At 39.0% G+C, this 27,452-nt stretch overlaps 2 protein-coding genes and 1 long non-coding RNA gene across 3 annotated transcripts; all 3 read right to left on the bottom strand.

The window, feature by feature from the left end:
* Positions 1-849: 849 nt before the first annotated feature.
* LOC138904217 (uncharacterized) lies at positions 850-4,580 on the bottom strand. The gene is made up of 3 exons (XR_011413408.1): positions 4,409-4,580; positions 3,072-3,118; positions 850-923 (listed from the first exon to the last, which is right to left on the bottom strand). It is a non-coding gene; the product is annotated as an uncharacterized lncRNA (long non-coding RNA).
* Positions 4,581-4,914: 334 nt separating this feature from the next.
* Positions 4,915-5,487, bottom strand: LOC138904288 (uncharacterized). The gene has a single exon (XM_070192790.1). The coding sequence runs from the start codon at positions 5,485-5,487 to the stop codon at positions 4,915-4,917; it is 573 nt and encodes a 190-aa protein (XP_070048891.1).
* A 20,106-nt stretch (positions 5,488-25,593) lies between these two features.
* Positions 25,594-26,760, bottom strand: LOC138904289 (uncharacterized). The gene is made up of 3 exons (XM_070192791.1): positions 26,518-26,760; positions 26,289-26,432; positions 25,594-26,184 (listed from the first exon to the last, which is right to left on the bottom strand). Exons 1-3 carry the CDS (start codon positions 26,758-26,760, stop codon positions 25,594-25,596), a joined length of 978 nt encoding a protein of 325 aa, XP_070048892.1.
* Positions 26,761-27,452: the final 692 nt, after the last annotated feature.

Raw genomic sequence — 27,452 nt, forward strand, 5'->3', positions numbered from 1 at the left:
GCCTCAGTTCATCTTCTATGTTGGCTTAATATTTCAAAGGACTCTGCCTTTCTTCAGTTTTAATAATGGAGAGACAAGTTTTAACTCAAGCTCTTAGTACATAAGTTTGAAATTTTGTTGTCCAGATTTAAGTTTGATAAATTTTTCAAGATTAGTAAGATTGTGACTACGCAAAGCCAAGTGCAATTTTTTGTGAAGCGCATGAGTCTGTTAATATTTTGATGTATTACAACGAAGGTTTACAAAGGCAAGTGTTTTTCTTGTTAATGTTAAAATGTTTATATTACTAAAAATATTTGATTGAAAATACTTAAATAAATTATTGAACAGTCATTAAATATGCCCAAAAGAAACGAAGTTTTTTTTAGTTGTAATTTGCTCTAACTTGGTTTGTTGTGTGCGAATCTAAATGAACCTTCCGAAATGCCTTCCTTCCAGTTATAAACACCATTACAGGTAAGTTTTTAGTTTTTACCCTCTTCTCTTTCTTGGTTTTCGTATCACTACCCAATTTAGGATCATGACCGGCACTTAGGAGCAAGTTCTCCCAAGTAAGCCTCATCGATATTTTACAGAAAATCGGACAAAATTTCCCCTATTTTTGGACTATCCAAAAATTTTTTTGTCTCAAAATCAACAACCAACCATCCTAATATCAAACCAAACAATTGACAACTTATCAATTAATCAAAACAAGTCTCCACCATTACTAATCAACCCACTAACAACCAAAAATACTAATTTATCTCCAATTTCGATAAGAAAGTACAATATTCATCATAAGTCCATAATAACAAAAGAATGCTCAAGACTCTAAAAGAATGACTATGGAGCGACTCTAAGAGTTCAAAAGAAAAGACCATAACAATAAATAAAATCTCCGCCCACGCGAACAAGTGCGAGACTCACCAAGAACTATCAACCTGTGCGCTCTACAACAACAACAACAACCCAGTAAAATCCCACTAATGGGGTCTGAGGAGAGTAGTGTGTACGCAGACCTTACCCCTACCCCGAAGGAGTAGATAGGCTATTTCCGAAAGACCCTCGGCTCAAAAAAAAATAAAAAGACAAAATGACAAAAAGGAAACAATATTAGTATCACAACAACAATCATAGGATAAATAGGAACACCATGAAATCCAGAAGAAAAATGCAAAGCAAAGGGAGACAATATTAGTAAATATTAGTATCACCACAATAATCATAAGAAAAATAGGAACACCATAAAATCTAGAAGAAAGATGCAAAGCAAAAGCGATAGCTAGTAAATAGGACATGCACTGAAAAGCGAAATAGTAAGCCACAATATTGCCAATAGTTATCTTAGACAAAAACCCTACATGGCTAGTCCCACAATGGTACGAAGTAAGGCACGACTCAACTATCTCCTAACCTACAACCCTAATACTCGACCTACACATCTTCCTATCAAGTGTCATGTCCTCGGAAATCTGGAGCCTCGCCATATCCTGTCTGATCACCTCTCCCCAATACTTTTTAGGTCGCCCTCTACCTCTTCTCGTGCCATCCACAACCAGCTGCTCACACCTCCGTACCGGAGTATCTGGGCTTCTCCTCTGAACATGTACGAACCATCTAAGCCTCGCTTCCCGCATCTTGTCATCAATGGGAGCCACATGCACCTTCTCCCGGATATTATCATTCCTAATCTTATCTATCCTAGTGTGCCCGCACATCCACCGCAACATCCTCATTTCTGCTACTTTCATCTTCTGGATATGTAAGTTCTTAATGGGCCAACACTCAGCCCCATACATCATGGCCGGTCTAACCACCGCTTTATAAAACTTACCTTTGAGTATCGGTGGCACTCTCTTGTCACACAGGACTCCAGATGCTAACCTCCACTTCATCCATCCTACCCCAATACGGTGTGTGACATCCTCGTCGATCTCCCCTCCCCCTGGATAACCGAACCAAGGTACTTGAAGCTGCCTCTACTCGGGATGACCTACGAATCAAGCCTCACATCCACGCCCTCTTCCCCTGGATCAGCGCTGAACTTACACTCCAGGTATTCCGTCTTCGTCCTGCTCAACTTGAAACCCTTAGACTCAAGAGCCTGTCTCCAAACCTCCAGCCTCTCGTTAACACCGGCTCGCGACTCATCAATCAAAACTATGTCATCGGCGAATAGCATGCACCATGGCACATCCCCTTGAATATGGTGTGTTAACGCGTCCATCACCAGGGCGAATAAGAACGGGCTGAGCGCAGAATCTTGGTTTAACCCCATTACAACCGGAAAATGCTCAGAGTCGCCTCTTACTGTCCTAACCCGAGTCTTAGCCCCATCATACATGTCCTTAATCGCCATAATGTAGGGAACCGACACACCTTTTGCCTCCAGGCATCTCCAGAGAATTTCTCTAGGAACCTTGTCATACGCTTTCTCTAGGTCAATAAACACCATGTGCAGATCCTTCTTCCTCTCTCTGTATAGTTCCACCAACCTTCTAACAAGGTGTATAGCTTTTGTAGTCGAACGACCTGGCATGAACCCGAACTAGTTGTCGGATACAGACACTAGACACTGTCATCCTCACCCTCGCTTCAACCACCCTCTCCCACACTTTCATGGTATGACTCAGTAATTTGATACCCCTATAATTGTTACAACTCTGGATATCACCTTTGTTCTTATACAATGGAACCACCGTACTCCACCTCCACTCATCTAGCATCCTCTTCCCCTTAAAAATAATATTAAACAACCTAGTCAACCACTTTAAACCTGCTCTCCCCATACACTTCCAAAATTCTACCGGAATCTCGTCTGGCCCGGTCGCTCTGCCCCTACTCATCTTACGTATAGCTCCCACGACCTCCTCAACCTCGATACGCCTGCAGTACCCAAAGTCACGATGACTCTCGGAATGCTCCAATTTGCCTAGCACAATATCCCGATCCCCTTCTTCATTCAGAAGTTTATAAAAGTAAGTCTGTCATCTCCTCTTAATCTGGGCATCTTCCATCAATACTCTACCATCTTTGTCCTTGATGCATCTCACTTGGTCCAAATCTCGAGCCTTCCCCTCTCTCTCAACCTGTGCGCTCTAATTAACGAAATCCTCGCCCGCGTCAACTGTTGTCTCTGTAAAAAAAATTACGGGGAGTGAGTCGCTAGCTCAGTGAGTAATAACACTAAACTACAACCATTTTTATTGGGGACAAGTCAGAAAACATGCTAGTATATCAAATAGAAAATAACAAAAAAATGCCTTTTCAGAAACAATAAATAATTTTCAGTCGCATCATGTTTTTCTTGTAGTATAATATAATTAACAATTCAGTAATAAACTCGGTAACCACTATATAATATCAATATTCACATTTTGGGAGGTTTCTATGAACGGATCATGTAATCGGTATAACTGTGGACTTCTTCGCAAGAAGTCAAATATAACGGTAGTCCCTACTCGAGGAAAATCGGTAACAGTATGCTAGTTCTACCTTCCCACTATCGAGGGCTATAACGGTAATCGGTAATTACAAGGTGCACTAGGTTTAACGAACCCACTGATAGCTACGAGATCCTTCAAAGTCTACTTTCATTTATACTTGTCTCTGTAATTCGTATATACTCATAGAAAAATATTTTTTAAAAATATAGGGCATTTCGGTTCTTATCAAATCATATAATTTTATTTCAATAACAGTAAATTCAAGTAACGGTAAAACAGATCTAGTGACAACGGAAATATTTAAAACAACGGTAATCATCTCAAATAACTATTTCGGTATCATATCGAGTAAAAGACTTATCCCATATGCAACTCAAAATAATCGGTAACATATTCATATTAAAAATCATGTTTAAATCATGTAAGTTATGAAAATACAAAGTGCGGTAAGATTACTACTCACAGTACTCGTGCTGAAATACCAAATGCTTCACCTCAAGCAATTCGTACAACTTCCTCCAATCAATCTATAATTACATTATATCGATCTCATGTTAATTTTCATGTTTAGGCTAATTCATAGCTAATTTAGAATGCTCAATCCTCAGAGTTTAATGTTTGGCTCTTAATTCGTTGAATTATAATAACCCAACAAATCCCTCTTATTCTACTTGAAATATCAAGACCCATTTCAGTATCCCAACTCGCTGCTATCAAAATTACATTGTAAATTTTTTACCAATATTAGTAGCAATCATATTTGATTACCAATCACTAACGAAACAGAAGGTTTTTGAAGGAATATCCCTTTTTTTTATTGGCATATACAGAATATATAAGTTTATACCCCAAACCTATAGTACCGATTCATGAAAAATTCCATGAACTCCATTAATTCATTAATTTTAATTCTTCAACTAATTCTCAACCCCAACTCTATAGCCATGGAATTTATGAATTAAGTTAAAAAATTTACCTACCTTGTTCCCCTTCTCTGTAAATCCCTTTGCTAGAACAAAGTAAACCCACTTTGTGGTAGCTTTTGATCGCCTCTGTCCGTTTTGCTTATGCCGAGCTTGGTCCCTTGTTCTTTTATTTTTGTATGCTCAATGCTCTGTTTCTCTTTAGCGCAGCTTTTGCTGCTTTCCCTTTTCCCCTTTTCGTTTGTGTTTGATTTTTCCCACAGAATGGGCTTCGACCCTTTTTGAATCCTTATTCCTTTTTTTATGATTTGTTTTGTTTTATTATAGTTAGTTTCTTCTTCTTCTTCTTCTTATTATTATTATTATTATTATTATTATTATTATTATTATTATTATTATTATTATTATTATTATTTTGCTAATGACCAATGCACCCTTATAAAAAAATATAGGGTATTACATCCTCCCCACCTTATGAAATTATGTCCTCGAATTTAACTCAAGTACGTACTTGTAGACTGAAACAAATGGGGGTACTTGACTCGCATAGCATCTTCTATTTCCTAAGTAGCTTCTTCAACTGTATGATTTCGCCATAAGACTTTTACGAACTCAATTTTCTTTGACCGTAGCTTCCTTATTTGCCTATCTACAATAGCCATCGGTTTCTCCTCGTAAGACAACTTCTCATCAAGCGATATAGCGGGTGCTTCAAGCGCCTGAGATGAGTCTGATATACATTTTCTTAGCATTGAGACATGAAAAACTGGATGAATAAAGGACAACTCAGGAGGAAGTGCCAAACGATAAGCCACCGCTCCCACTCGGTCTAGTATTTCATACGGTCCTATAAACCTGGGGCTCAACTTGCCTCTTTTCCCAAACCGCATCATACCTTTCATAGGAGAGACTCGTAGGAACACTTTGTCCCGAATTGTGAACACTAAATCTCTTCTTCTCTTATCCGCATAAGATTTTTGTCTACTTTGAGCTGTAAGCAATCTCTGTCTGATCAACTGAACTTTTTCCATAGCTTCTTGTACTAAGTCAGGTCCCAATAAGTTAGTCTCACCAGCTTTAAACCATCCAATAGGAGAACGACATCTTTTACCATATAATGCTTCGTACGGTGCCATTTGAATACTGGACTGGAAGCTATTGTTGTAAGCAAATTCAGCTAAAGCTAGATGCGTCCCAACTACCTCCAAACCCAAGAATGCAAGCTCTCAACATATCCTCCAAGTTCTGTATAGTACGTTCAGACTGCCCGTCTGTCTGTGGATGAAATGCAGTACTAATATCTACTCGTGTACCCAATGCTTCTTGAAAAGATTTCCAAAAGCGTGAGGTAAATTGTGATCCTCTATCAGAGATGATGGATATGGGGACTCCGTGAAGTCGGACAATTTCCTTCATAAATATCTGGGCATATCTTACTCCACTATATGTAGTCTTCACTGGCAAAAGGTATGTTAATTTTATCAAACAATCTACAATCACCCATACCGAGTCATAACCTCTAAGGGTTTGTGGTAGACCGGTGACAAAATCCATAGTAATCCTTTCCTATTTCCACTATGGAATCTCAATTTGTTGTAGTAGGCATGCGGGTCGCTGTATATACCCAATATTTTTCTCATATTTTTTTTAAAAAATATATATATATATATATATATATATATATATATATACCCCTTCAAAATAGCGCATATGCATCATAATTGATTTACAAGCATACACAAGTATTTTTCATAATTTTTCATAATTTTTAAAGACTTTAAATCAATTTATTTCTGCATTTTAATTATATAAATATCCAATAATTACCCTAAAAATTATTTTTATGATGATTAAATCATATGAACTTATCATTTATACCAATATGAGATTTTAAATATTTTCAGTGCATTTTATCATAATTACACTTGCATATTTTAGGGCCAAATTGCATATTTTGCAATAATAGCCCATATGCATATATAATTATATTATTCATATAGAAAATAACTTTTTATATTTTTATAATATTAAGTAATTATTTTTAATCATTTTCATATACAAATGATATTTTTGTTATTTATTAATTATTTTATAAATTATTTAATTGTTAAATAGTGGGTATTTAAAATCTAGCCCTAAAATCCCCTATTTTCGGATTTAACCCAACACCCTTACACCAACCCAATACCCTTGGCCCAAGACCCATTATCCCAATCCCCATACCCATTTAAACACCCGACCCAGGACCTTTTTAAATCGTGACCGTTGAACTCTAAGATCAATGGTCCACGTTACACCCTCCCCTTTAAACCAACCTAAACCCCTAACCCTAATAATTTTATACCACCTCGCCGCCCCGGAACTTCCTCGTCTCTCATCTCTCATGAACCCTAGCCGTCGTTCCTATCAACCCCCCCCCCCCCCAAATCCGGCCCCAAAACGGAATCCACCATGGATTCCCTTACCTTATTTACTTCTCCTCGCCACTGGCCACTCGTCTATGATATTACTTAGTTGCTTGCCTAACATGGCAAGCACATCTTTCCAAAATCGAACCAAATCGGTTCACACCTCTAATTTCCGTGGCTATTTCGTCTATGTTCATCATTGATTCTTTGTGAGTAACGGATATTCTTCATATCTATTGATGATTCTTACCTACCCCAAATTAGGGTTTTCAAACCCTTTCAATCGGACCAAAATAGGTCCGATTTTCTGATTTTTAATGTTATTCCGCTTCTATTCATCTTATTTTTTGCGATTTTTACTTTATTTTTCACTGATTTCACACTTTTCCTAAAATTAGGGTTGGAAACTTTCTCCTTTTCTTACCGATTCTGGTGAATCTTTCTGTGTTCGATTACTTTTTTTCCTTATGTTTTCCCTGATTTTTACTTTAATATTTGTTTAAATATTCTGAATAATATTTTGTTAATAGTTTCTTAAATATTCTGAATGATTTTTGTTTCGATATTTATTTGTGTGTCTTTTAAAGTCTGCCTTAATAAGTCTGAATGATTTGTGTTTTGGTGTGTCTGTGTATTTACCTTAAATATTCTGAATAATCTCGGGTGTTTCCCTCATTTGCTGAATCACTTGATTTGTGCCCTAAATTACCTATAACTGATTCTAAAATGTTTTCTTGCATATGACTGATTTGTTTCCATATTTATGTCCTGATTTCCATCACTATATATACTCTTCCCCCATTCCCTTTTGAAGGGACCTTCGACTACTTTCTGAACTCACTATAGACTTACTAGACCTAAGGTTATTCTGATTTTGTATTCTATACTCTAACTTTGGCCGGCTGGGAGCCAAGGCCAGTCAGCTCTGAAATCTTGCTATATACTGTGGACTTCCATACTTTGTGCATTTTTTTCGCATAACTGGTGAGTCACCTAATTTCTGCACTTTTATTCTTACATGTCCCTGATTTGTATATGTGATTACTACTGAATTTGTTATTCAATATGCTTTGGAAGGGTGTTTAAGGATAGCTCTATCAAATCTGTATGTCTTAGTCCCTTTAACACTTAATTGCTCCTAATGTTACTTGTGCCGAAGTTATTTGAACTTATTTAAGGTCTATCCAGTTAGTGTATCAATCCTTGAATGCCTATGAACATGTTTATCCTCTTACCCTGAATCCCTGCAGTGAATGCCTCACATCCGTGACTCTTATTACTAGTTATAATCTACCTCTTTGCTATTGTGTTAACATGATCACTCGATCCCACACCCCCTCTAGTGTTTGTTTGTAATTTGGAATAGCTGTCTCATCATGTTCAAATTGGTGCTTTATCCTTTGACACAAACTGGATCATCTTTGGTTAGATCATTATAACAAAGTTACCTGCTACTTAACATGATTTTACTGAGTGTGTGTCTTGACTTAGGACTGTAAACATGATGCCCTCCCCCCTTCTATGATGTTGTTCTAGTTTTCTTGATAATAACACTAGGTTATGTACTTAACATGATTCAACATGCTTTAACTCATTCTACACCTATGACTTTGCCAAACTTGCAAACATGTTCTTTGCTAACTTTTAGCATGTGACTGCTACTGTGCTGAGTTTGAAACATGTTTATTAGTTTCATTAAACTTGTTCTTTTTTTTTAAGTTCTATATAAGTGTCTGCTTGTTAACTCAATTTTGTCATGTCTATTTAAATCCCAAATTCCTGTCTTCTTAATTTTGGTCTTTCTTTCTCTCTCACCTAAGCTCTTTTAAATCCTATTCTTAGACAATGCTGCCCAAGTTCTGTCCTTTGGCCTCCCTACTGTGAGCACTGCTCAGGGTTTAATAGAGACTCTTGTGAACTCTGACACACTAGGATTTGGCCCCTAATCCCTCCTCTGAAATATTTTTGTTAACCACCTTAGTGTGAGCACTGCCCTGGGTTCTTGAAGCACTTGGAACTCTGACACACTAGGGCTTTGGTGCTATATGCTCAACTCTATCTTGTGCTCACTGGGTGAATCATTCAATTCCTGGCTGTTGTATGTGTATGAGTATGTAACTTGGAGACTGTTGTGATTTGTGAGAATAAAGGCCAGGCCTATCCAGGTGTATTTTGGGCCTGCTGTAGGCTCCCTATAGTTATTCTCTTATGTAATTCATGCTATTCATTCTGGGTATGTAATAATTATTGTAATAATATTTGGGGTATTGGTGAAGTTGGGTAAGGAACTTTTATCTTATATTTGCAATAAATGGGGTAGAAATCCTGCCTATAGATTCAATAATGTGTGTTTAGTTATCGTGTGTTAGAAATCATGCCTATAGGTATCCTATTATGTTCAGTCATTATATGCTAGCAATCCTGCCTATGGTTTAAATACTCGGTTCAATTGTGTTCTATTTGTGATTATTAGAAACCATGCATATAGGGAATTGTATGATTCAATATGCGTTTACATGTTTCCCTATTCACAAATTGTAGAGATCATGTCTATAGGATCTAAAATCGGATTAAATTGTAGAAAGCATGCCTATAGGTCTGAATCAGTTTAATTATCATCTTGCTCGTTTATACAGGAGTTCTCGACACTATGTCATTATTATCACTAGAAAATATGCCTATAGGACTAAATAAGTAATTCTGAATATCCTTACGTGATTACCATTATTTATTATTGAGTAGAACACCTAGACATCATGCCTATAGGTTTAATCCCCTTATGCTTAAATCTGTAGGCAGATTATGTAGGTTTCTGGAAATCGTATTTAGGAAATGGATTTTTCGTGTAGCTGTCTGCTCATTAATTTGGTATCACATAGAGATCTTGCCCATAGGATTCTGCAACCTTAACTCATTAAAATATGTCAATGTTAATCAGTTTGGCGTGCATTTGTTGTCTAAATGCGGAGGCTAACTTGAGCCCTTATTTGCTTATATGTGGAAGTCCTAAATGTTTTGCTTGTCGCCGAGTATTTTCCCTTTTGAGCAACCTAAGTTAAAGTCTAGAACCACCCTGAAATAGTGGTCCAAATGCCTCCTGGACCATAGGCATGGGACGGGTAGTGCACGCATAGAGTACGACTTAGAATTGACTAATGCACTTTAGGTAAACAACTTAAAGATAGTAATTGGGTAGCAGGAGATGATAGTTTGTGCTCGCTGAATAATATGAGTAACACCTCATCTTGAGGGAGTTACGAAGTATTATTTATGTTGCACGGGGTGATCCTTTAGGCTAATAAACTTAGGACCCTTCCCCCAACACACACACACCCCTTTGTTTAAAGTCAATCATTTTATTTGCCCAAATTGCTCCCCTTCTTTTAGACTAATTCATATAATTCGAGTTCATCCGGGACCCACCGTTGTGGACCTCGAGGAGTGCCTAACACCTTCTCCTCAAGGTAATTTGAGCCCTTACCCGATCTTTGGTGACGCGAACTGGTTAATCCAGAGTTATTTGCAAAATAGGTGCCCTAACGCATCTTAATCCGTTAGGTGGCGACTCTCTCTTTTAGTACCCTTCCTTTAAAAGAGTTGTCACGACGTCGAAGCCCAATTTCGCGAGAAAGAAGGGGCGCGACAGCATGGCGACTATGCTGGGGATATTTTTAGGCTCTTACCATATCGAACTTGGTCTATATGAATTAGTCTTCTTTGATGAATGTTTTTCCTTGTTCTTTATCGTTACATGAACATCTCGCTTCCATTTTCCCTTTTTATTGGCACATGCACACCCTTTCCCCTATTTTCCTCTATTTTGAATTTGTATTAATATGCAAATCTTTGCTTAATTTGGTTACAATGTGCGTTTTCCTTTATTTTCTAGTCATGTTCACTTGCTCCGAATCATTTTTAAATTTGCTACATCATGTCTCTCCTTACCCCTACCCCCTCGCTTGCTTTATTACAATTATTTCATGTTGCGCAAACTAACTTCTTCCTTGTTTTTCTTTCTTTTTATGTCTTTACATTTCATTTAATACTGCATTTACCATTTTCATCATGCAAAATACTTGATAACGTGTTATTTTATCTTTGCATAAAGCATGCTCCACATCATATTCCACTCGTGCGCAATTAATACCATAGCGGCGCTTGATGAGTGTCTGCACTCTTTCTAAATCACCCTTTTAAATTTGGAAAGGCTTATTTGCGGTAAAACTAGTCGATCAGTGATGCAATCGACGGTTCCGTGCCTTCCCCTCTCAAGTTTTCCACTTGAAGATACTGGTCTAGACTCTTCTAGAAACCCCCACTCTAATAATAACTGTGCATGCATCATGTCTAAACCTAGTATGGGTTAGAACGTTGTCCGCGTAATAACTCTCTAAGGCAAGCCTTGTCCAAAGCCCGCCGGGATTTCCTTAAATCCTAATGGGTACAATCATGATATGTGCATTATTTGGAGAAAACGTGCCAATATGCTAATCATTAATGTGTAAATTGAATCCGTTGGAAAGGGCTAACTTTATTTGTTTTGCAAAAATGAGGCACGAAGTCCCCAGGTTCGGCATGGTTCGAAGTATCCCACCTTTGTTGCTAGATTGGTGGGAAAATCTCTCGCCAAGCGACAAAAACCATGTGAAAAGAGTTCTCGGAAATTTACCTTCTTTGTAGATATTCAGCCGAATAATGTGTTAATTGAGGCTGCTACCATGTTCTGGGATGAGAAGAGGGTCGTCTTCCGTTTTGGTGATATAGAAATGATTCCCCTTCTAGAGGAAATAAGAGGCTTCGCTGGGATCACATGGGATAGCCCTGGCTTGTTGGTATCGGAAAACCGTACTTCTCGAGGTTTCCTAAAAATGATGGGTTTCAGGAAAAATGATGAGTTAGTCTGTCTGAAGAAATCTTACATACCATTCGACTTCCTTTACGAGCGTTATGGTCACGGCAAGTCATATCACCTTTACCATGATGAATTTGCCATCACTTCTTTGGGTTGAACTCACCGCCAGGTTTTTGTATTCATTGTTTATTTTCTAAGGATACTGAAATTCTTGATACAAGGAGAAAGGATCCACACTCGCCTAGCTATGGTCACTAAGACCCTAATGGAAGGAATTGAGGGGCAAACTTACACTATTGTCCCAATGATTGTTGCTGAGATATACCGAGCCTTAGACCGTTACAAAAAGGGATATAGGCATTTCGAGGGTTGCAATCTGTTGCTGCAAATATGGTTGTTGGAACACCTTCAGAGAGGACAATACCATCAAGAATTTCCGTGACGGCCATGGAATGACCACATAACTTCTCACCATCCGAAGAGAATGACTTTTATCCCAGACAGGTTTGCACAACTGGGAAACACTGTGAGTTGGGTACATTTATTTAGCAATTTGACTGATGACAAGATACATTGGATGTTCGAGTGGTTCCCTAGTAGTGAATTCATCATCAAGTCGAGAGATGTTCCTCATCTAGTACTAATCGGATTAAGAGGAATCTATCCTTATGCTCCTATCAGAGTCATGAGGTAAGCTGGGAGAAAACAGGTTATACCACGAGTTTCCAAAATGGTTCATTACAAAGCAGATTTCCAAGAGAATGTTATTCGATTCAAGTTCGAGGCACAACACATGTGGCATCAAAAGATTATTGTGGAGAAAGATACCATCGAGCCAAACAGGTATCATGCCGGCCATGTGTACTTTTACCCATCATGGTTGGTCGATGACATAGCAGGAGAGGTCAAGCCAGGGGTTGATTTGAGAAATAGGGTCATAGACGATGCTGCTGAAGCATAAGTCAAATACAAGAGGTTGCGCAAAAGGGTCTTTGAATCTGAGTCCAGGCATTTGGAACAGCATAAAGTGGACATGGAAGCAATCAATGAATGGAGGGGAATCGCTACTAAATCAAAATAAAGGTTGGAGTATTTGGAGCAGGGTTTGATGGAACTTGAGGGAAATATGAGGAAAAGGGTCTCGGATTGTCAGAACGTAGAGGGAAATGAAGAAGGACATCTGGCAAGGGCGTATCTGCTATTGGACATGCGTGACCCGGGGAATTTGATTGACGGGGCAAAGAAGACCAAGCTTGGAGAAGGTCCCTCTGGGACCAAGTAGATTAGGGGTGATGTTTTCTAGATTCGTTTTAGAATTTAATTGTAGTAAGGCAAATGCCACCAGTGACTCTTTATAATTATTGTCGTTTTAGTAGAGATTTGGTCTATTTATCATATTAATTAAATGATGCAGTTATCGGCATTGAGTTTTCTCCAAAGCTATATGTCGCTAGGCCTACCTCGGGTACGATGAGGTCCCCAAATTAGGACACGAATTCCGCAATACGTGTTTAAATATCGTAAATATCCTTTTAATACTCTTTGCTGACTTGTTTACCTTTTGTTTTTCTTCTTTTTTTATTCTCATCTCCTAAGGTTGGTTCGTGCATACTGTCATCTTCTCAAGAACTGGACTGTTGCACCATCAAGGGCCCATCGAGTTCCTAGGTAGTATGGCAATTAGCATCATTTATTTTAAAAGCAATTTTGATGAGCATTTAAGACATTTTTAGTATTTTATTTTAAGCATGCTTTGTTTTGAAATAATTGCTCGGGTCATCGAGCCGTACCTGTTTGACGTTTTCAAGATTTATCTAAATGCATTGTTGTTTTTAGTATCTATTATTATTCTTTATATTTTTTCTCTACATCATTATTATTATCTATCCCGATGAACTTACGAGTGTGACATGTAATGAGACAACGCAACATAAGGATAATGATTCAGAGGATCTGGAAGAGGATATAATACCCGAAGAAATTGTCAGAGAAGTGAAAAACTTTGAAAACAAGCCTAAGTCCAATTTGGATGAGACTGAAACAGTTAATCTAGGAGACTCCAAAACAATCAAAGAAACACGTGTAAGTATTCACCTGTCACCATCAGAGAAAGAAGAATACACTCATTTCCTGAAGGAATATGAGGATATCTTTGCATGGTCCTATGATGATATGACCAGTTTGACCACGTCCATAGTGGCTCATAAACTACCTACCAACCCAATGTGTCCGCCGGTAAAGCAGAAGCTCAGAAAGTTCAAGCCAGATATGAGTTTGAAAATCAAAGAAGAAGTCACCAAGCAGATTAAAGCTAAGGTTATCAGAGTGGTTGAATATCCAACTTGGTTGGCTAACATCGTGCCAGTTCCGAAGAAGGATGGGAAAGTCAGAGTATGCTTCGATTATCGGGACCTAAACAAAGCAAATCCCAAAGATGATTTCCCGTTACCCAACATACACATACTGCTCAACAACTGCGCCAAGCATGAACTCTAATCCTTTGTGGATTGCTTCGCGGGATATCATCAGATCTGGATGGATGAAGAGGATGCCGAAAAGACAGCTTTTATCACACCATGAGGGGTGTACTGCTATAAAATAATGTCGTTTAGTCTGAAGAATGCTGGGGCCACTTATATGAGGGCCATGGCAACTATTTTCCATGACATGATACACAAGGAGATAAAGGTATATGTGATGATGTCATCATCAAATCCAAGAAAAGTACAGATCACATAGCAGACATGAGGAAATTCTTTGATCGGCTTCGGAGGTACAATTTGAAATTGAATCCCGCAAAATGTGCCTTTGGGATCCCCGCAGGAAAATTATTAGGATTCATCGTCAGTCGCCGAGGAATTGAGCTAGACCCATCAAAGGTCAAGGCTATCTAGGATTTGCCACCTCCAAAGAACAAGAAAGAGGTGATGAGATTCTTGGGATGTCTTAATTACATCAGCCGCTTCATAGCACAATCAACCGTGATCTGTGAGCCGATTTTCAAAATGTTAAAGAAGGATGCCGCAACCAATTGGACTAAAGACTGCCAGAACGCTTTTGACAGAATCAAAGAATATTTGTCCACACCACCAGTCCTGGTCCTGCCAGAACCTGGTAGACCACTGCTACTCTATCTCTCCATATTAGATGGATCTTTCGGTTGTGTCTTGGGACAACACGACGAGACGGGAAGAAAAGAACAGGCCATATACTATTTGAGCAAGAAGTTCACACCCTACGATTCTTTGCCGGAACGCACCTGCTGTGCTTCGGCCTGGATAGCCCAGAAACTAAAGCACTACTTTTGTGCCTATACCACATATCTCATATCAAGGATGGATCCTCTGAAGTACATCTTCCAGAAACCCATGCCTATATGAAAGCTGGAAAAATGGCAGATATTATTGAATTCGACATCGTCTATGTGACTCAGAAGGTGGTTATGGGACAAGCATTAGCGGATCATCTTGCGGAAAATCCTGTAGGAGGAGAATACGAACCACTAAAAACATATTTTCCTGATAAAGAAGTATCATTCGTAGGAGAAGATATCGTCGAAGCCGTCGACGGGTGGAGAATATTTTTTGATAGAGCCGCAAACTTCAAAGGAGTGGGTATTGGAGCCGTTTTGGTGTCAGAAATAGGTCAACATTATCCGGTATCAGCGAAACTTAGATTTCCATGCACCAATAATATGGCAGAATATAAGGCTTGCATATTGGGGCTCAATTTGGCCGTTGATATGAATATCCAGGAATTACTAGTAATTGGTGATTCAGATCTTCTGTTACATCAGGTGCAGGGAGAATGGGCTATAACGAATACCAAGATATTATCATATATATCATGTGCAAGAGATGATGATGAGGTTCATGAAGATAGAGTTTATACATATCCCGAGAATCCAGAATGAGTTCGCAGACACATTGGACACTTTGTCCTCCATGATACAACATCCGGACAAGAATTTCATCGACCCAATTCCGGTAAGGATTCATAATCATCCAACTTATTGCGGTCATGTTGAAGAAGAAGCAGGCGGGAATCCATGGTTCCATGATATCAAGGAGTACTTGGCAAAAGAAGAGTACCCGGAGCATGCAAATTAGACTAAAAACGCACGCTCCGAAGATTGTCCAACCATTTCTTCCAAAGTGGAGAAATTATGTACAGAAGGACTCCAGACTTAGGATTATTATGGTGTGTTGACGCCAAGGAAGCTTCCAAACTGCTCGAAGAGATACACTCTAGAACTTGCGGACCACACATGAATGGTTTCGTTTTAGCCAAGAAGATACTGAGGGCAGGTTATTTTTGGATGACTATGGAAACAAACTGCATCAGATATGTCAAGAAATGTGATCAGTGCCAAATACACGCAGATATGATACGGGTGCCGCCAAATGAACTCAATGCGATGAGTGCACCTTGGCCTTTTGCCGCTTGGGGAATGGACGTCATTGGACCAATAGGTCGGAGTCCATAGACTACTTCACAAAATAGGTCGAAGTTGCATCCTACAAAGCTGTAACCAAGAAAGTCGTCGCAGATTTTGTCAGAGATCGTATTGTTTGCCGATTCGGGGTTCCAAAGTCCATCATCACCGACAACGCCGCCAATCTCAACAGTGACCTAATGAAAGCTATGTGCGAGACCTTCAAAATCAAGCACAAGAATTCCACAGCATACATGCCTCAAATGAATGGAGCCGTGGAGGCCGCAAACAAGAATATCAAGCAAATACTGAGGAAGATGGTAGACAACCACAAAAAATGGCACGAGAGGTTACCATTTGCCTTATTGGGGTACCGGACCACAGTCCGCACATCAACCGGGGCAACTCCCTATTTGCTGGTCTACGATACCAAAGCTGTCATTCCTGCTGAGGTTGAAATTCCTTCTTTAAGAATTATACAAGAAGCTAAACTCAGTGATGCAGAATGGATAATAAGCTGCTATGAACAATTAGCTCTCATTGATGGGAAAAGAATGAATGTAGTGTGTCATGGTCAACTCTATCAGAACAGGATGTCCAGAGCTTTCAACAAAAGGGTCAAACCTAGACAGTTCGCACCGGGGCAGCTGGTACTGAAGCGGATCTTCCCGCATCAAGATGAAGCCAAAGGGAAATTTTTGCCCAATTGGCAAGGGGCCTACATGGTTCACCGAGTACTAACAGGAAGAGTACTTATACTCACAGAAAAGGACGGAGAGGTTTGGCCAAAGCCTATCAATTCAGACACAGTCAAAAGATATTATGTTTAGAATGTTCCCATTTCTTCATCTGGTGTAATTGAACTACGCTTGACCTGATTCCCGTTTAAGAGGGGATACGTAGGCAGCCCTATGGGTTCAGTCACAATTCAATAAAATTCTCATTTTCCCCACAATCAGAAACTAGGGCAGAATTTTGAGGAGAACCCTCAAAATTCCAGGGCAAGCTCAGCCAACGGCACCGTGTGCAGAATATATAGAAAATCGTCTGAATAATTGGGGCAGAATTTTGAGGAGGACCCTCAAAATTTTATGGCAAGAAGGTCGCAATGTCTTTGATAATGTCACAGTTACTGGTTCATCTAAATTATTTAATATTACTATGTTTTAAATAACCATGCACACATATTTTTCAAAAAGATGCTACCCATGGTAACTCGAGCAGGATTTCAATGCAGAGCAACAAAGCAAGAAGGCGAAGGCACAAACCGACCTCCCCGTAAAACTCATAATTTTCCTTTGGATACAGGAACAAGGAATAGCCGCGAGTACGTGCGCACCTTAGAATCACTATCTTCGTAACAACAAAGCTACCGAACGCAAACATATCTCCAGCTAAGAAATACTCCGCTATCACTTATTATCTATTCATTGCATGAGACTAAGCAGTGTCTCCATTTTGCATGAGGCTAAGCTCTGCCTCCTTAATTGCACAAAGGTAAGCTCTGTCTTTCCTATCGCATGAGACTAAGTATTGTCTCCCATCTTGCATGAGGCTAAGCCCTGCCTCCTTAATTGCACAAGGCTAAGCTCTGCCTCCTTAATTGCATGAGACTAAGTATTGTCTCCATTTTGCATGAGGCTAAGATATGCCTCCTTAATTGCACAAGGCTAAGCTCTGCCTTTCCTATCGCATGAGACTAAGCATTTTCTCCCATCTTGCATGAGGCTAAGCCCTGCCTCCTCAATTGTACAAGGCTACGCTCGACCTTTCCTATTGCATGAGACTAAGCATTGTCACCATTTTGCATGAGGCTAAGCTCTGCCTCCTTAATTGCACAACGCTAAGCTCTGCTTTTCCTATTGCATGAGACTAAGAATTGTCTCCCATGTTGCATGAGGCTAAGCCATTCCTTCTCGATTGCACAAGGCTAAGCTCTGCCTTTCCTATTGCATGAGACTAAGTATTATCTCCCATCTTGCATGAGGCTAAGCCTTGTTTCCTTAATTGCATAAGGCTAAGCTCTGCCTTTCCTATTGCACGAGACTAAGCATTGTCTCCATTTTGCATGAAGCTAAGCCCTGCCTCCTCAATTGCATAAAGCTAAGCTCTGCCTTCCCGATGCACGAGACTAATCATTGTCTCCAATCCTGCATGAGACTAAGCATTGTCTCCAACCTTGCACAAGACTAAGCATTGTCCCCAATCTTACACAAGACTAAGCATTGCCTCTCCTTGCATAACCACAAATGATGTGTTGTTCAAAACCTTGTATTATTCTCTTCTCTCGGGACTAAGCTCTGCCCCCGATTCTACACAAGACTAAGCTCTGTCTTGTTTTATCTCAAGCATCATGTCTTTGCATCTCATGGGCTAAAGCATAGCCAAAGTTTCCGAAGGCATCATAGTCCGAAGGCATTATCCTCATAGCCGGAAGACACCATGCCATGGCCTGAGGATCTCTCAATATTGCACATCATTATTCAAAGGCATCATAGTTCGGAGGCACCATCTTCATATCCCGAGAACATCATTTCATGGCCTGCGAATCCCCTATCTCACAATTCATAGCCTGGGACATCACGGTCTAAGGACATCATCCTCACCGTCCAAAGACGATCTCCATAGTCCAGAGGGAATTTGCATCATGCTTAAATTTATGTAATAATCTATATGTATTTTTATGCATCGTATTTTGAGTTTGCAGGTGATCCAAGAAGTAATCGTTCTCTTAACTGGAGCAATCTTCGCTCCGGTTTCCATTCAGCGTTCATGTCCAACAATTATTTCAAACGTAACCAACCGTCTGTTACCCATTTCCATCTGATAACCATTAAAATATCCATAACCATTCCCAGATACATCCGTTTATAATCCCGATATCGTCCTATCCAAAATATCTTGTCCGTTCTTACAATAACTCCATCGGTTTATTCCATTGTTGGATCCAGAACTACACATGGCATGATTCCTATAAAACCAGGGATATGTAGGCAGCTCAGAAACCAGGGTCCGGCCTATAATTTTCAAAATTACCCCGTTCGGTCAAAATCGATCATAATTTCTTTACCCGACAACTCTTTCATCCTTCCCGGGTAAAGAGGGGCAGCTGTTGATACCCAATTTTTCTCTCATATTTTTTAAATATATATATATATATATATATATATATATATATATATATATATATATATATATACCTTCAAAATAGCGCATATGCATCATCATTTGATTTACAAGCATACACAAGTATTTCTCATAATTTTTCATAATTATTAAAGACTTTAAATCAATTTATTTCGGTATTTTTATTATATAAATATCCAATAATTAACCTACAAATTATTTTTATGATGATTTAATCATCTACACTTATCATTTATACCAATATGTGATTTTAAATATTTTCAGTGCATTTTATCATAATTACATTTGTATTTTTAGGGCCAAATTGCATATTTTGCAATAATAGCCCATATGCATATATAATTACACTATTCGTACAGAAAATGACTTTTTATATTTTTATAATGTTAAGTAATTATTTTTTAATTATTTTCATGCATAAATGATATTTTTTTTATTTATTAATTATTTTATAAAATATTTATTTGTTAAATAGTGGGTATTTAAAATCTAGCCCTAAAATCTCCTATTTTCGGATTAAACACAACACCCTTACACCAGCCCAATACCCTTGACCCAAGACCCATTAGCCCAATCCCCATACCCATTTAAACATCTGACCCAGGACCCCTTTAAATCATGATCGTTGAGCTCTAAGATCAACCGTCCACGTTACACCCTCCCCTTTAAACCAACCTAAACCCCTAACCCTAATCATTCTATACCACCTCGCCGCCCCGAAACTTCTTCGTCTCTCATCTCTCATGAACCCTAGCTGCCGTTCCTATCAAACCCCCTAAATCCGGCCCCAAAACGGAATCCACCATGGATTCCCTTACCTTATTTACCTCTCCTCGCCACTGGCCACTCGTCTATGATCTTACTTAGTTGCTTGCCTAATATGGCACGCACATCTTTCCAAAATCGAACCAAATTGGTTCACACCTCTAATTTCTATGGCTATTCCGTCTATGTTCATCATTGATTCTTTGTGAGTAACGAATATTCTTCATATCTGTTAATGATTCTTACCTACCCCAAATTAGGGTTTTCAAACCCTTTCAATCAGACCAAAATAGGTCCGATTTTTTGATTTTTAATGTTATTCCGCTTCTATTCATCTTATTTTGTGCGATTTTTACTTTATTTTCCACTAATTTCACACTTTTCCTAAAACTAGGGTTTGAAACTTTCTCTTTTTCTTACCGATTCTGGTGAACCTTTCTCTGTTTGATTACTTTCTTTCCTTATGTTTTCCCTGATTTTTACTTTAATGTTAGTTTAAATATTCTGAATAATTTTTTGTTAATATTTGCTTAAATATTCTGAATAATTTTTGTTTCGATATTATTTGTGTGTCCTTTAAAGTCTACCTTAATAAGTCTGAATGATTTATGCTTTGGTATGTCTGTGTATTTACCTTAAATATTCTGAATAATCTCGGGTGTTTCCCTGATTTGCTGAATCACTTGACTTGTGCCCTAAATTACCTATAACTTATTCTGAAATATTTTCTTGCATATGGATGATTTGTTTCCATGTTTATGTGCTGATTTCTATCACTATATATACTCTTCCCTCATTCCCTTTTGAAGGGACCTTCGACTACTTTCTGAACTCACTACAGACTTACTAGACCTAAAGTTATTATGATTTTGCATTCTATACTCTAACTTTGGCCGGCTGGAAGCCAAGGCCAGTCAGCTCTAAAATCTTGCTATATACTGTGGACTTCCATACTTTGTGCATTTTTTTCGCTTAACTCGTGAGTCACCTAACTTCTGCAATTTCATTCTTACATGTCCCCGATTTGTATATGTGATTACTACTGAATTTGTTATTCAATATGCTTTGGAAGGATGTTTAAGGATAGCTCTATTAAATCTGTATGTCTTAGTCCCTTTAACACTTAATTGTTCCTAATGTTACCTCTGCTGAAATTATTTGAACTCATTTAAGGTCTATCCAGTTAGTGTATTAATCCTTGAATGCCTATGAACATGTTTATCCCCTTACCCTGAATCCCTGCAGTGAATGCCTCACATCTGTGACTCTTATTACTAGTTATAATCTACCTCTTTGCTATTGTGTTAACATGATCACTCGATCCCACACCCCCTCTAGTGTTTGTTTGTAATTTGGAATAACTGTCTCATCATGTTCGAATTGCTGCTTTATTCTTTGATACAAACTGGATCATCTTTGGTTAGATCATTATAACAAAGTTACTTGCTACTTAACATGATTTTACTGAGTGTGTGTCTTGACTTATGACTGTAAGCATGATGCCCTCCCCCTTCTATGCCGATGTCCTAGTTTTCTTGATAATAATACTAGGTTATGTACTTAACATGATTCAGCATGCTTTAACTCATTCTACACCTATGACTTTTCAAAACATGCAAACATTTTCTTTGCCAACTTTTAGTATGTGAATGCTAGTGTGCTTAGTTTGAAACCTGTTTATCCGTTTCATTAAACTAGTTCTTTTTTTTAAGTTCTATTTAAGTGTCTGCTTGTTAACTCAATTTGGTCATGTCTGTTTAAATCCTCAATTCATGTCTTCTCAATTTTGGTCTTTCATTCTCTGTCACCTAAGCTCTTTTAAAGCAAATGCTACCCAAGTTCTGTCCTTTGGCCTCCCTAGTGTGAGCACTGCTCAGGGTTCATTAGAGACCCTTGTGAACTCTGACACAATAGGATTTGGTCCCTAATCCCTACTCTGAACTATTCTTGTTAACCACCCTAGTGTGAGCACTGCCCTGGATTTTTGAATCCCTTGGGAACTCTGACACACTAGGGCCTTGGCTCTATATGCTCAACTCTATCTTGTGCTCACTGGGTGAGTCATTCAATTCTTGGTTGTTGTATGTCTATGAGTATGTAACTTGGAGACTGTTGTGATTTGTGAGAATAAAGGCCAGGCCTGTCCAGGTGTATTTTGGGCCTGTTGTAGGCTCCCTATAGTTATTCTCCTATGTAATTCATGCTATTCATTCTGGGTTTGTAATAATTATTGTAATAATATTTGGGGTATTGGTGAAATTGGGAAAGGGATTTTTATCTTATATTTTCAATAAATAGGGTAGAAATCCTGCCTATAGGTTCAATAATGTGTGTTAGAAATCATGCCTATAGGTATCCTATTATGTTCAGTCATTATATGTTAGCAATCCTGCCTATGGTTTCAATACTTGGTGCTATATGTTCTATTTCTGCTTATTAGAAACCATGTCTATAGGGAATTGTATGATTCAATATGCGTTTACATGCTTCCCTATTCACAAATTATAGAGATCATGTCTATAGGATCTAAAATCGGATTAAATTGTAGAAAGCATGCTTATAGGTCTGAATCAGTTTAATTATCATCTTGCTCATTTATTCAGGAGTTCTCGACACTGTGTCATTATTATCACTAGAAAATATGCCTATAGGACTAAATAAGTAATTCTGAATATCCTTACGTGATTACCATTATTTATTATTGAGTAGAACACCTAGATATCATGCCTATAGGTTTAATACCCTTATGCTTAAAATCAATAGGCAAATTATGTAGGTTTCTGGAAATCGTATTTAGGAAATCGCTTTTGCATGTAGTTGTCTTTTCATTAATTTGTTATCACATAGAGACCCTGCCCATAGGATTCTGCAACCTTAACTCATTAAAATCTATCAATGTTAATCAGTTTGGCGTGCATTTGTTGTCTAAATACGGAGGCTAAACTTGAGCCCTTATTTGCTTATATGTGAAAGTCCTAAATGTTTTGCTTGTCGCCTAGTATTTTTCCTTTTGAGCAACCTAAGTTAAAGTCTAGAACCACCCTGAAATAGAGGTCCAAATGCCTCCTGGACCATAGTCATAGGACGGGTAGTGCATGCATAGAGTACGACTTAGAATTGACTAGTGCGCTTTAGGTAAATAACTTAAAGATAGTAATTGGGTGGCAGGAGATGATAGTCTGTACTCACTGAATAATATGAGTAACACCCCATCTTGAGAGAGTTACGAAATATTATTTATGTTGCACAGGGTGATTATTTAGGCTAAAAAACTTAGGACCCCCCTCCCACCTTTGTTTAAAGTCAATCATTTTATTTGCCCAAATTGCTTCCCTTCTCTTAGACTAATTCATATAATTTGAGTTCGGCCGGGACCCACCGTTGTGGACCTCGAGGAGTTCCTAACACCTTCTCCTCAAGGTAATTTGAGCCCTTACCCGATCTTTGGTGACGCGAACTGGTTAATCTAGAGTTATTTGCAAAATAGGTGCCCTAACATATCTTAATCCGTTAGGTGGCGAATCTCTCTTTTAGTACCCTTCCTTTAAAAGAGTTGTCACGACGTCGAAGCCCGATTTAGCGAGAAAGAAGGGGCGCGACAGTCGCTGATGCTTAGCCTTGACTTACTGACAAGTCAAACAACTAGAAACAAAGCTAGCAACATCTTTCTTAATACCTTCCCGCCAATAAAATTACTTCAGGTCATGGTACATTTTCGTGGATCTAGGATATATAGTGTATTTAGAGTTGTGAGCTTCTTCAAGAATAGCATGTCTCAACCCATCTACGTCTGCTACACATAGTCTGTCACCCATTTGAAGCACACCATCACTTTCAACAATCATATCCTTGCTTTTACCAGCTAAGGCCTCATCTTTGTATTTGCATAATCGCTCATCCTCATATTGGGTGGCCTTAATGCGCTCAACTAATGAAGACTTAGCCTGAGCACAAGCCAACAATGCCTTTGAATTTTCGACGCTAAATCTGGTACATGTATCTTCTAGTCTCTGAATATCTTTGGCCAAAAGTCTCTTTGCAGGAGCTATATGTGCCAAACTCCCCATAGATTTTTTGCCCAATGCATCAGCCACCACATTGGCTTTTCCAGGGTGATACAAAATAGAACAATCATAGTCTTTGAGTAGTTCCTTCCAATGACGCTGCCGAAGATTCAGATCTCTCTACTGAAAGATATACTTCAGATTTTTATGGTCAGTATGAATCTCACAAGTTTCGCCGTATAGATAATGTCTCCAAATTTTTAAAGCAAATACCACTGCATCCATCTTCAAATCATGTGTAGGATAGTTTTGCTCGTGCTTTTTCAATTATCTCGAAGCATAAACAATAACGCGACCATTTTGCATGAGAACACATCCTAATCCCACCCTCGATGTGTCACAGAACATCGTAAATCCTTTGAAACCTGATGGTAAGGTTAATATTGGTGCAGTTGTCAAACATGTTTTGAGTTTTTGAAAGCACTGTTCACATTCCTCCGTCCACTGAAACTTTGCATTTTTCTGTGTTAGCTTGGTCAGCGGCACTGCTATTCTGGAGAAATCCTGCACAAAATGCCCGTAATAGCCTGCCAAACCTAAAAAGCTACGAATCTCTATAGGAGAAGTAGGTCTGGTCCATTTCTGCACAGCTTCTGTCTTCTTAGGATCTACCATAATTCCATCTTTGGATACAACATGCCCCAGAAATAATACTGAGTCTAGCCAAAATTCACACTTTAAGAACTTAGCATAAAGCCGATGTTCTCACGATGTCTGCAACACAGTCCTGAGATAATTATCATGTTCTCCTTGGCTACGAGAATATATCAGGATATAATCAATAAATACTATTACAAATCTATCCAAAAACGGCTTGAACACCCTATTCATTAAATCTATGAATGCAGCTGGAGCTTTAGTCAGTCTGAAAGGCATCACAAGGAACTCATAGTGCCCGTATCGAGTTCTGAAAGCAGTCTTAGAAATATCTTCATCTTTGATTCTAAGTTGATGATAACCAGAAGGGAGGTCAATCTTTGAAAAGTGGGTAGTTCCTTGTAACTGATCAAACATGTCATCTATACGAGGCAACAGATATTTATTGTGTATTGTTATCTTGTTCAACTTCCTGTAGTCAATGCACATTCTCAGGGATCCGTCTTTCTTCTTTACGAACAGTACTGGTGCACCCCATGGAGATATACTCGGTCTGATAAAACCCTTATCTAACAAATCCTGCAGTTGTTTTAGCTCCTTCAATTCTACTGGTGCCATCCGATATGGAGGTATTGATATGGGATGTGTGTCAGGTGGCAAATCAATACCAAAATCTATTTCTCGTACTGGAGGCAATCCTGGTAAATCCTCAGGAAATACATCAGAAAATTCTCTCACTATTGGTACATTTTCTATACTAATTAGTTCCTTTCTTGTGTCATTTACAATATCTAAGAGACCCAAGTAACATTTCTTCAGAAGTCGTTGAGCCTTCATAAAAGATACAACTTTACAAGTCTCTGGAACCTGACCCCATTTTAGAACAAAACTGGGTTCGTTTGGTATCTCAAACTTGACTATCTTTGCATGACAATCGACGATAGCATAGCAAGAAGATAACCAATCCATTCCTATCAGCATGTCAAAGTCAATATATTAAGTACAATAAGATCAGCTAGAGTATCTCTACCCTCAACCCGAATCTGACAAGCACGATACACATATTCAGCTAATAGAGACTCTCCAACAGGAGTAGCAACTAGAAAAGGGTCATTCAATAGCTCAGGCTGTCTACTAAACCTCAAAGCAAAGTACGAGGACACATAGGAGTGAGTAGATCCCGGATCAATCAGCGCAAGTGCATCACATGAACAGACAAAAAGAATACCTGTAACCACAACGTTCGAGGCCTGAGCATCCTGTCTAGTAAAAGCAAAAACTCTCGTCTGACCTCTACCAGCATTCCCTTGTCCTTGATTCATAGCAGCACGGTCTCCAGCACCTCGACCTCTATTTCTTGTACATGTAGCACCTGAAGTATTACGAGTAGTCTGAGTAGGTGCAGCTGATTGAATAGAAGCCTGATTAAAATTTCTTGGAGGCTGAGGGCAATCCCTCAAGTGATGTCCCAACTGGCCACACCGAAAGCACTCTCCCATTAGAACACGATATTGGTCCAAATGTGATCTACCACAAGTCTGGCAGACTGGAGTAGTGACATTTATCTGCCCAGAATTACGATGTCCAGTTATTGACGGTCCCCTAGTACCCTGTCTGTAATATGGTCTATATGTGGTCTGTGAAGACAGGTGTGTCCCTGTCTGAGAACCCTGTTATTGTTGTCCCTGATTTCCTGCCTTTCGATTTTCACTAAAACTGCCACTGAAAGACGCTCATGTCTTGGCCTTCTTACGTAAATCACTAGTTGCACGCTCATCACATCCCTTGTTTTCAATTTTTCTAGCAAGGTCAACTGCATCAGAATAGGAAAAAGTCTTCATCTGTGGGGCTACTGCAGTGTATAACCGACCAATCAATCCATCAACGAACCTCTAAACTCGAGCATCTTCGGTAGGCACTAAGTACAAAGCATATCTAGCCAGCTTACAAAACTTGGTGTTATATGTTGACACATCCATATCTGGAGTCTGAACCAATCTCTCAAAGTCTCTAGCATATTTTTGCATCAGGCTGTCTGGAAGAAAATGATTCATGAACAACATAGTGAGCTCGTCCCATGTCAGTGGTGTTGCTCCTGCTGGCCTTCCTAGCAACATAGTTTCATACCATATACTGGCCATATCCTCTAGTTTGTATGCTACGAGCTTCACGACTCTCTCACTAGAACATCCTAGGGCATGTAATGCCTTGAGTGTCCCATCCAATAAACTTTGAGGATCTGCTTAATTATCAGAACCTGCCAATTTTGGTGATTTCAATTTCAGGAACTCTTGTAGGGATACTTCCTTATTTCCGAAAGTCCGAGTCTGTGCAGGTGCTTGTGTCTGTAAAGTAGCCTGAGGAGCTAAACTTCCACCCTGAGTAGGCACCAATGCCTCTAACACATTCAATAACTTTGCCACTCTGTATGTAGGTAAGGCAACAGTAGGTACAACAGTTGGCACTGGTGGTGGAGCGTCCTGAACTACCTGCCCTTGCACTTGATCTTGAATAGCAGTTTGGGGTTGACCCATATTCCCAACTTCAGGTTGAGGAGCAGTCTGTCTTCTAGTTTGATGAACCTCAACTTGACCGCCACCCCGGGTAGTACCACGTCCAGCAGATGAGGGTGTATGTGTCCTAGCCATCTGCGAAAGAAATACTCCAAAGTCAATCTCAAGTTATCTCAACGCACGATCAAAGAATGAAAGAAGGGAAAACATTCCTAGATGTTCAGTAGCCTTAAGATCATATGTATGGGCGCCTACATACCCATGAACAAGACTCTACTAAACATTGCTCCATGACTCGGGACTTAAAGCCTAAGCTCTGA

The sequence above is a fragment of the Nicotiana tomentosiformis genome, chromosome 2 (genome assembly GCF_000390325.3).
Source record: "Nicotiana tomentosiformis chromosome 2, ASM39032v3, whole genome shotgun sequence".
NCBI lineage: Eukaryota > Viridiplantae > Streptophyta > Magnoliopsida > Solanales > Solanaceae > Nicotiana > Nicotiana tomentosiformis.